Here is a 10,331-nt window from a genome sequence, read left to right as displayed (position 1 = left end):
CGAAAACTTTTGAGTTTGTGGAGGAAGAGGTTCCAGGTTTCTCCTTGGGTCTCTATGGTTAGGCAGGCTCAACTGAGCAAACACAGGTACCCACCAAGATCACACCTCTGGGTGGTGTCTGCCTCCCCCTTCCACCTTCCCAGATCACCAAGAACCTTTCTCCAGAGACCCTCTGTGGTCCTTTCTTACCAGGCATGGTCATGAAGACTCTTACAAAAATAGCTGCAAGCTGGAAAGTGGAAAATAAAATAACTCGGTTCCTCTCTGCCAAATACAACAAAGCAACAGTGTGTAAGCAGCCAGCTCAGTCCCTGGCATGGCTACTCACAGAATTACTTATTCCCTTTCCTCTCCATAACTGCAGCCAGCTCCACTGATTCTATTTCTGAAGTTATGTGCCATTATTATTGATTGATTGATTGATTGATCAGTTGATCTGGCCCTGATAATTCTACCTTGTGGTTTGGGCTGATGACTGTTCCAAACACCTGGCTTTCCTGTCGTCCTTTGGGTCACTGTCAAAAATGTGCCACATCCCTGAATCTCTTCCGTCTACCAATGTCACCGGGTCTTCACTAAGGAAATGATTACACGCATGACTACTTGTTTGAAATGATAAGAAAAAGACACCTTACCCTTCCCAAGAATTCAGGCCTACCACTGTGTCTTTGGTTAACAACTGGTTAATAACAATCAGCAGATGGCTATTAATTAACTCTTTTGAATTTCCTATCTCTTTCCCTTTAAACTGGGTAAGTATGTAGGCCTGCTCCACGATGAACAAAACCAGAATCCCCAAATCGGAAGGGGTGTGTATGTAGGTGAGCCTTGAAGCAATCCAAATCCATTAGAATATTCTGTGCTCCGTCACAAATTGATCTGAAGGATTTTTTTGTTTTTTTTTTTAAGGAAGCCGGAAATCCAATGAAGCAGTTCAGATTGCAACTTAAGCTATAGATTTTTAAAACATTTATGAAACCGTTAAACTGGAACAAGGCAGAAACCTCCAATGGATTCCCAACTCACTGATTAGAAATTTCATTTGTTCCTGTCCCTGATGGGAGCAGTTTGAGGGGTCTAGGCACCAAAAAGACATTTTCCATCCTGATGTAGTGAGGTGTGTGTTTGTCGAAGGAGAGGGACTTCCACACTCCCTGGGAAAGTCTGGAAGAATGATTACTTTCAGTGCTTCTTGTTTTGCATCACCTTGGTGGGTCTAGAATGGAATTATGAGCCTGGGAGCTTGGGAGTATAGCTTTGGCATGGCCACCGATTCCCTATGTGACACTAGGCAAGTTGCTACCCCCATCCTGGGTCTGCTCATTTGGAAAATGAGAGCCATAGTCTATATGGTCCAAAGGGCCTTTGGTAGGTAGAATAATGGCCCTCAAAGATGGCCAAGTCCTAATCCCTGAAACTTGTGAATATATTACTCTACGTGGCAAAAGAGTCTTTGAAGTGAGTGATTAAGTTAATGACCTTGAGATGCGGACATTATTATGGGTTATCAGGAAGGCCTGTTCTAATCACAAGAGTCCCTAAAAGGTGGAAGAGAGAGGCAGGAGAGTGATTGGGATAGAGGGAGATGTGACCCAGGAGGTCACAGTTGTGTGATGTAAGGACTCCATCCATCATTGCTGGATTGGCTGATGGAGGAGGAGGCCACCAGCCGTGGAATGTGGGCGGGCCTCTAGGAGCTGGAAAAGGTGAGGACATGGTTTCTTCTCCAGAGCCTTCCGAAGGAACACAGCCTTGCTGACACTTCGATTTTAGCTCAGGGGAAACTGTGTCATTCTGACCTCCAGAACCCAAAGACAATAAATTAGTGCTTTAAGCCACTGCGTCTGTGGTAATTTGTTACAGCAGCGACAGAAAACTAAAGCAGGGTGCCTTCCAACAACCTTGCATTCAGTCCCTAAGGATTAAAGCCCAGCTTTGCCAACAACCTTGGGCATCCTCCCGCTGAAAGTGTGCTTGGGAGGGGGCATCTTAGGGATGCTGCATCCCATCTGCCTCCTGGCCACCGCATGTGTGTGAGTGTGGCTGGTTTGAAGTGCCCTCCCACGCAGTGGGAGTAGAGTTTCCTGGCCTCAAGTCTGAAGGGGCCTCTGGAGATCCTCTGCGAAGACACAGGTACAGTATTATTTTCATCCTCAAATTGAGGGAACTGAGTTCAGAGAGGAGCAGGTGTCCATTATCACACAGCTGCAGGAGGGCACTCCTCACTCCTGCCACCAGGCTTTTCTCAGTTGGCCACTGGGGAAATACGTCTTCCTTGTCCTAGTGGGTTGGCCGGGGAGGTAGGAAGAGGGGGTTGAGAGTGAGAGACTAGAAGGCAGAACAAGGGCCAGAGCCCTGAAGTCCTGGGCCAGCCAGTGTTTTCTGTGCATCTGAGCATAGGGAGGAAGGCACAAACCGAACGAGGCTCTAGGGGAGACCTTGAGTTGATAGTGATGGGGGAAGTAGGGAAAGGGAAGGTTAGGCTACAGGCACTGTCACCTTTGAGTTAGCATGATGCCATGAAGACAAAGATTCTGCCTGGACAGGAGGTTCTTTCTTGCCCCAGTGGGAGCATGAAAGGGCATGCCCTCTCCCCACCTCCACCCTCCTATCCTGCCTGGACATCCTCTCAGCAGTAGTGGGGAGGAAGGCAGAAAGCCAGTGTGGCCTATGCAGGGACAGGCATGGGACAAGCCAATGGGAGTGAAGAGGTGGGGTGCAGAGAGTCTGGAAAGGCTGGTGTGTGGGAGGGAGGCCAGCTTGATTTCACAGACAGGGGAGAGGAGTCAGGACAGAAATGCAGAGGGACGGGAAGACCTCCTTCATGGTTCTTAGGTCTGGGCCACATGCCTATGGTTCAGGGCAGTGTCGTTCAGACGGGAGGCTGTGACTCATTAGTGCTCATGAGATCATTTACAAGGTTGAGATCAATAATATTTAGAGATTTAGAATAGAATGTAAGTGCATACCGTCTATACACTTTGCAAAGGTACGTGTGGTTGTAGGAAACTTTACATGGACATAACCTGTGGGTTTTACAGGCCTGGCCCTTTGGAAAGGCTTTGCGGAGCGAGACCTGAGTAATGGGGGGAAAGGCAGCATCGACTCGGCTGTTTCCACAAGACCAGCTTTTAATATGACCGTGACTGGAAGCACGAATAAATAAACGCCAGAGAAAATGGAAAAACCAAATCAAACCAAACCTCAGAACATCAAAACCCAAATCTAGAAAACGAAACAAACGAAACAGATCTCAGACAGACAAAACAAGCCCCCCAAAGAAACAGAATCGGACTGTACAAGCCAGGTCACGGGGACAGCAGAATGACGCGGGTCCCTTGGATGAGCACTGGAGTTGCCCAGGCCACCCTGTCTCCACCGGGTGCTGGGATAGGGGTGGGGGTGGCCCCAGTCAGCCCACGGGCCAGCTCGGGGAAAGGGGTTTGTAAAGAACCTTCACAAACTACACAGGGACCAGACGTGGCTGAGAGTTCCGCGCGTTTCCTCTTGGCCGTGCAGTTGTGATTCCAGCATGGCCACGGGGTGACTTTGAGGCTGGAACCTGGTCCCACTGCACGGCTTCAGGGTGGCCGGTGGAAAGCGCATGGAGGAGAGTCATGTACAGAGATGGACGTGGAGGTGGCGCCGTGAGCAGTCTGAGCATGCAGGTGCTTTATACATCTGGCAGTGAGATGTGATTGATGGCAGGTTGGTTCTCGGACAGTTCCAGAGTGTGACTCTTTTCTCCTAAGAGGGAGGCACGGCAGGGCCCGAGGACGCGTCGTGGCACGCGTGGCCGCAGCGAGGTTTTGGCAGATAGTTTGCTATGTGTGCATAGGGGGCTCTTACTTCTTTCTGTCATCAGGGGCCATCCCACCTGAGCCTGCTGTCCCCTGTCCTGGGTCTTGGGCCTCAAGGTCTGTTTGGGGTTGGGGGGGTGCCGGGTGGTCCACGGGCTGTCAGCAGGCAATCTCCTCCAAGGTCCCCAGGGCTGTCTGCAGGGGCACATTCACAGTGTGGCTGATGGTTTCAGAGTGGTTTGGCATCGTGTCACAAGTGCTCTGGAGGGAAGGAGACAGTGGGTGTTGAGATTCATTCTGCAAAATGTCATCACAATGCCCCTGGCAGCCCAGCCTGGGGACTGTGGTCCCGGTTTGTGGGCTTCCCCAGGTGCTGCTGCCCCTGCCCCAGGCATCTCAGGGGCTGGCTTGCTGTTGTGGGCCATGAGGCTGGAGGGGCCTCGCCACCTTCAGGATCCTCACCATTGCCCACCTAGGTGCCCCCAGGGTGGGGACCGGGCACCCTGGTGATGGGGTTTAGCAGCAGCCCCTGATATGTCACCCAAAGCTCCATCTGAGTGCTCTCTGGCTTCGAGTATGACCTGCCCTCATCCTGGGGTTCTCCCTGGAGGCCTTCCTGGGTGGAGGAGGACCAGCCTGTGGCTAGGCTGGGGGCACGGGGTGCCAATTGCTGAGGCCAAGGAGGAAGTGGGGAGGCCCCCCACCAGCCAGAACCAGAGTAGTCATGGCTCCCTAGTGGACCTTTAAGGTTAGGCTGGCCCCTGGCAGTCTCAGGTCCCTGGACAGGGTGGGGCTGGGGGGCCAGCCTTGAGCTTTCCCAGTGACTCCCATGCTGCGGAGGGCTGGCGGCTGGGATGGATGGGAGCAGAGAGACAGCGGCCAAAAATGTGGGGGAGATTTGATGAGGCTGAGGTGGGGGGAGGCAACAGAGGTTGAGCACTTACTATAAACTAGGCACTGCTGATTGTTTTATAGGCATGGTCCCACTTAATCCAAATGACAAGTCCCTGAGGTGCCTGTGATTCTCCAGATGCTCAGGGAGGTAAACCATTTGCCCTCAGGCATTCAGCTGGGAAGCAGGGACCTGAGTGCAGAGCCTGGGACCCTTTCCACACTCCCTTCCCCTCAACAGATGCTGTCTTCTATTCAACAGAGGCTGCAGGGGCCTGGGAGAACCTAAGCGGAGATTTTTTCACTTGGGAGACAGGTAGAGACATGGTGTCTGGAATGGAAATGGGGGCTTTCTGGGGGGAAGGGGCTAGGATCATTTTGGATTTATTGACTTCAGGGAGCGATGGCTGCCTCACGTGCCTAGAGTTCTTCGGGCAGAAGTCTCAGCCGGGGAAAGCCAGAGATACCTGCACCAGGTGGCTGAGGCCAGAGCCCGGGAGCAGACAGAGTTTGGGAAGGAGAGCGGACAGCCATGAGAGGTGCTGCCTCTCTGGCTGCTCGAGGGAAGAGAGGCAGAGTAGGATGGTGGTCAGGGGAGCTCTGTGTCCAGCTCTGCCCCCCATCAGCTGGGTGACCTTGACCTTCTGGGCCTCAACGGCCTCAAGTACAAAACGGAGGGAAGAACAGACCTTTCTCCAGGGTAACCGTGCAGCTGAAATTACATGGTACATGTGAGGCCCGCAGCACGGTGCCTGACGTGTACCTGGCACTCAATAGTAGTCAGTTACGTGGGTATTACTGCGCTACCAACCTCATGGGGCCCCAAGCTCCATGTCCTCTTCCAAAGGAGGAGAGCGCCAGTGACATCCTCACTTGCATCTTGCAACCCTAAGAATAAGGGAGTGGAGCCTCCCTGCTTCCCACAAGGCATGAGATGAGAGCAGTAATGCTCCAGCCCAGGAGAAGTTGGACTGGGCCAGGTATCGACTGCGATCCATGGCTTGTTATCAGGCTCTGGTGGGGTCTCAGAGAGAGCCCTGGGGCTCCGTGGGAGTGTCTTTGGACAAGCTGAGTTAAGGCATGCTGTAAGGTGTGTCTCCCCCCGGCCCCAGGTCCTGACCTCTGGTCTCACATGGCCCTGCAAGAGGAGAGAAACAGAGCAACGTAGAGTGCAGTGGCTGCTCTTACCACGTTCTCATCGTGGCTCCCTTCGTCCTCTTCTTTACCAAGCAAATCTAAGAGCTTCTCTTTGATCAGCTGCAAAAAATCAGGATAGAGTTGGTAAGGATGGGGATACTGTACAGAGGTAGAGCTCTGGGAGCCCCTGCCCAATCTTTTGGCTGAAGTGAGGTTTCAGTGCAGGAGCTAGAGCCTGGAGGAGGTCACAGGAGGCCCCAGCTGGCACGGGGACTGTCTTCTCTTGTGGAAGGAGAGTGTGGATGGGCAGCCTGGGAGCCCCTTTCTGAGGCGGGGCCTGGGGGAGGAGATTACCAATCGCTTTCCAGGCCAGAAAGGCCCACTGTTCCTAAGATCAGGGTACCCCCGAGTCCCTAACATTTGATTCTTAGCAACAAGGGGCAGTTATCAAACATGTTACTTGGCCTGATGCAATTTCTAGAACTTTATACAGCTCTTTGCAAAAAATAATAAACAAAGCAGAATAAGATCTGGCTATGGGTGATTTAGGTTTAGGGAACAAGGTCACCATGCTGGGAGGTGGAATATGACACTCCAGAGGTCCCTGGTCCCTGGGGTCCTCCAGCTCCCCACAATGGTTTCCAGGGGCCTTTGGCCAAGGACAGCCCTCTCTGGGAGTCAGAACACTGCTCTGACGTCTCTTCTTGCTGGAGTGAAACTCAAGTGGTCCTGGGGACACTGGAGTCCCCTTAGGAATTCTGGAGACACTGGAGCCAGCCCAGCTCTGGAGGATGTGGTGAGGGGGCTGTGGGAAGGAAAGGCCGAGGAGCACAAGAATTCTCAGAGACGGAAGCTACTGTCCATTGTTTGAGGTGCTTTCAGAGGCTCCATTCCAGCTGCCTTTTGAGGGAGACATCTCAAGCTGTGAACAGCCAAAAATGGCCTGTGTGCCTTTGTTCCTCAGAATTGATGAAGATTGCCAGGAAATGCCCCTTCTCTAAACCTGCCTACACCAGGACAGGCACTACTCAGGTGACGGGCCACCCAGAGCACCCGTGTGCGTGTGTGTGTGTGTGTGTGTGTGAGCGCACGCGTGCTGGTAGAACATAGAGTATATGCGTGCATGTGTATTTATGAGTGATGTGTGTGACTGTGGTACAGTGTGTGTGAGTGGTATGTGTGGGTGGTATGTGTGTGGTGCTGTGAGTGTGTGGGTGCAGACACACACATGTATGAAGCCACCACAGCTGGTCTTGCGTGGGAGGGGCTCAGAGCTAGTCTCAGTTCTGGCTCTTCTCCTGGATGCTTCCTCCCTCTCCCTGCAAATGTGGACAGCCCACGGCTCTTCCAGCTGCCTGGGGATAGGACTGTGGCTTCTTTCTCTCTTGCATCCACCCCCTCCTCCCTGGCTAGGACTTGGTGATAGACAGTATCTGCAGATGGGGAGGAGAAAGCAGGCTCTGGGTGGAAAGAGGCCATCCTCTCCCCCATGCATCAGGGCAGGGTGAGGGTATCAGCATAGTCATTTAGCCATGAACAACCCCAGTCTTACCTCGTAAATATAATCAAAGAGCTCTAGTATTGTAAGGATACTAGCACCAATAAACAATCCCATCTGACCACCAATATCACCTGGAGAGAGAAAAGATCAAAGATTTGGCTTTCCTCATAGTGCTTCTAGGAAGGAGTGAACAGACAAAGAACTCAGAAACCAGACTTCCCACGGGGGCCTTGGACAGGTCAGACCCTGAACAACTCCCTCCCTCATTGCAAAGTGGGTGCCAATGTGGATGAGAATTAATCCAGATCCTTACTGAAGGGTCTACAGTAGACCTTACAGGCTAACGGGCTTATTTGATTACCTTCAGAACCACACTGAGTGGGCCCCGCTTTGGCTCTGGGCTGGGAATAGAGACAGGAAGTATGTGGTCCTGGCCTGGGGAGAGGAAGTGGAGTCCAGGACTCACGTGTCAGGTGCCTTGGGTGTGGGTCTCAGGTACAACGGTCCAAGAGACCTTCTACTCACCCAATCATAATGAAGCCTACAGGGTCAACTCAGGGCACCTCTCACCCTTGGGATAAGGTCATAGGAAGCATCCCCAATGCCCCCATTTGAAGGTAAATGCTCACTTCGGTCTTCAAAGATGTTCTTGCTGGAGAGTATATAGGCCCCACTGACCAAAGTGTTTATTGACTGGTCTTCAGGTCCCCTCTTGGGAGACCTATATTCAGTATAGATGTCTGGACCTGCCCCAGGTCTATAAAATCAGAATCTCTGATTCTGGGGTCTGGAAGTCAGGATTTTTAAATTCCCAGGTGATTCTCCAACCCACCAGGGTTTGAGAACAAGTCTCCTGTGGGAGTTGCAGATGGTTGGGGACCCTTTGGAAATGAATGCAAAACATTACATGAGTGTACCCGGGCATTTGTAGGATGTACCTGTTTGAGAAGCTACTATCAGATCCATCAAGGGTCCCCCCAAAAGCCCAAATGCTTTGCTCTGGAGGTCAGTGTGGTCGAACAGAGAGCTCAGAGTCTGAATTTGGAGAGTGGCTACCAGCTTGCTGCGTGCTTTTGATAAGCCCTGACCGTCTCAGGAGCTTTGCCTTCAAAGGACATTTGGTGGTGGTGGAGGGGAGTGGAGGAGAGAACTGTGAGATCCTTGCTAGGGGAGCCTCTAAGACTGTTAGCTTCTGGGCTGGGCAGGGAGAGTCTGGGAAAGGGGGTTTTCCGGGGTAGAGGGCACAGTCTTACTGGAGATCCCACACCGACCTTGTGTTCTGGGAACTTTCTGTTGGCCACATCTGCTCTCTCTGATTACAATCCCTGATCATGGCTGAGTGGAGTCCAACAACCACAGTCCCAGGCAGAGAGGGTGGGAAGGGGGCTCTTCCTGGGGAGGCTTGGTGCTGGGCTCCAACAGTTCTCCTCACTCCTCTCCCCCTGCTCTCTCTCGGACGCCCTTCTTGGAGACGTTACTGGGGAATGTGTACTTACAGATGTTCATGTCAGGTGTGAGGTGCATGTCTGCACATGCACACAGTGTGCGTGAGTATGGGTTATGTGCGAGGGTACTCTGCGTGTGTGCACATGCTTGTTTGGAAGCAGAAGCATGTCTGGCTGTTGGTGGCTTTATGCAGGTGGCTATTTATGTCTAGGGTAGGGACACTGAGATCCTAGTGTCTGTGAGGGTGCCTTTGTGGGTGGTGGGCAAGAGTGTGTCTGAGTGTGCAGAACCTGTGTGAGCACGTGTGTATGTACGGGCAGTAGTGTGAGGAATCTGTGGGCACGCAGTGCATATACACACGTCTCTGGTGCCGTGTGGTCTGCTGGGGGTCTGTGCCACTGTGCACTGGTGTATGTGGCTCATCACGCTGTGTGTGTGTGTGTGCACTTTGGGGTGGGGTGTGCTGCGTGTGGATGGGCACCTGAGCGATGTGTACGGGGGTGAGGGCGAGCTGCAGGTGGCAAGGGAAGGGCCCGATGGGCGTGAGGACTGAGCGTTAGCAAGTGGCACGCACTCTCATCACGGGAGGTACAGATGGCAGCATGACTTCTCAGCAGGCTATTCTGGGTGGGAACAAGATGCTGGGAACATGCTCATCCTCATATCTGATGCAGAGATGAGCTATCCTTTCTGACAGATTCAGAGCTCAGGCCCTTTTCAGAGCACATGCCTGTGTGTGTGTGAGTGAGAGAGAGAGAGGAGAGAGGGCTGTGGGCCCATGTGGGGGTGGGGAGAACCCTGTCTTGAGTTCTCTTTAGGAAATGAAGGCAAGGGACGCCTGGGTGGTTCCATTGGTTAAGCGTCCGACTGTTGATCTTGGCTCGGGTCATGATCTCAGTTTGTGAGTTTGAGCCCCGCATCAGGCTCTGTGCTGAGGCGTGGAGCCTGCTTGGGATTCTCTCTCCATCTCTCTGCCCCTCCCCCACTTGTATATACTCTCTCTCTTAAAATTAAAAAAAAAATGAGATGATAGAGGCAGTATGAGTGGATCTACATGTTTGGAGCATGACCTCTACCTTGGGCTCGAGACATTAGTCTCTTGGTTTAGTCCCTTTTGGCCACAACAATGTCTGAGACCCAAATGACAGCCACCTTAACCCAACTGGGTCCCAGCTGTGGCCCAGTCCCCAGTCACCTGGGAGAGGTGCAGAAATGCTCACATGGTGCCCGGAATCACCAGCAGGGCCCTGGGTCTCTGGCATGGTGATTGTCCAGGGACCAGAAACTACTCTTTAATGGACCTTTTCTGGGCTGAGGCTTTATCCCAGCTCACCATCACAACAAACTCACTTAAGCAGATTTATTAGACCCATTTCGCAGATGAGGGGCCTGACATTCAGTGAGATGAGGCCACTTGCCCACATTCTCGGAGCTGGTATGCAGTAGGCTTTGACTCTGCACCTCTATACTTCCCTCTACACCTGCCACCAACCTCCCCCAGGATACCACTCTCCATTGGTCCAACTCACAGGGACGACAGCAGCTAATTTACTTTG

At 52.5% G+C, this 10,331-nt stretch overlaps 1 protein-coding gene across 1 annotated transcript in view; it reads right to left on the bottom strand.

Annotated features, from left to right (window-relative positions):
• Window positions 1-3,111: 3,111 nt before the first annotated feature.
• ASIC2 (acid sensing ion channel subunit 2) overlaps window positions 3,112-10,331 on the bottom strand; it is a 265,054-nt gene continuing 257,834 nt past the window's right edge. Inside the window, exons 8-10 of the mRNA XM_039253921.1 lie at window positions 7,381-7,460; window positions 5,880-5,948; window positions 3,112-4,061 (exon numbers count right to left, since the gene is read on the bottom strand). Coding sequence (XP_039109852.1) covers window positions 3,960-4,061; window positions 5,880-5,948; window positions 7,381-7,460 — 251 coding nt within the window. The 3' untranslated portion in view covers window positions 3,112-3,959. The remainder of the gene's footprint in view (window positions 4,062-5,879; window positions 5,949-7,380; window positions 7,461-10,331) is intronic.

Source organism: Hyaena hyaena, unplaced genomic scaffold, assembly GCF_003009895.1.
Source record: "Hyaena hyaena isolate Hyena2069 unplaced genomic scaffold, ASM300989v1 scaffold_10, whole genome shotgun sequence".
Classification (NCBI taxonomy): domain Eukaryota; kingdom Metazoa; phylum Chordata; class Mammalia; order Carnivora; family Hyaenidae; genus Hyaena; species Hyaena hyaena.
The sequence above is the reverse complement of the archived record's forward strand: the minus strand, read 5'-3'. Positions and strand labels throughout refer to the sequence as shown.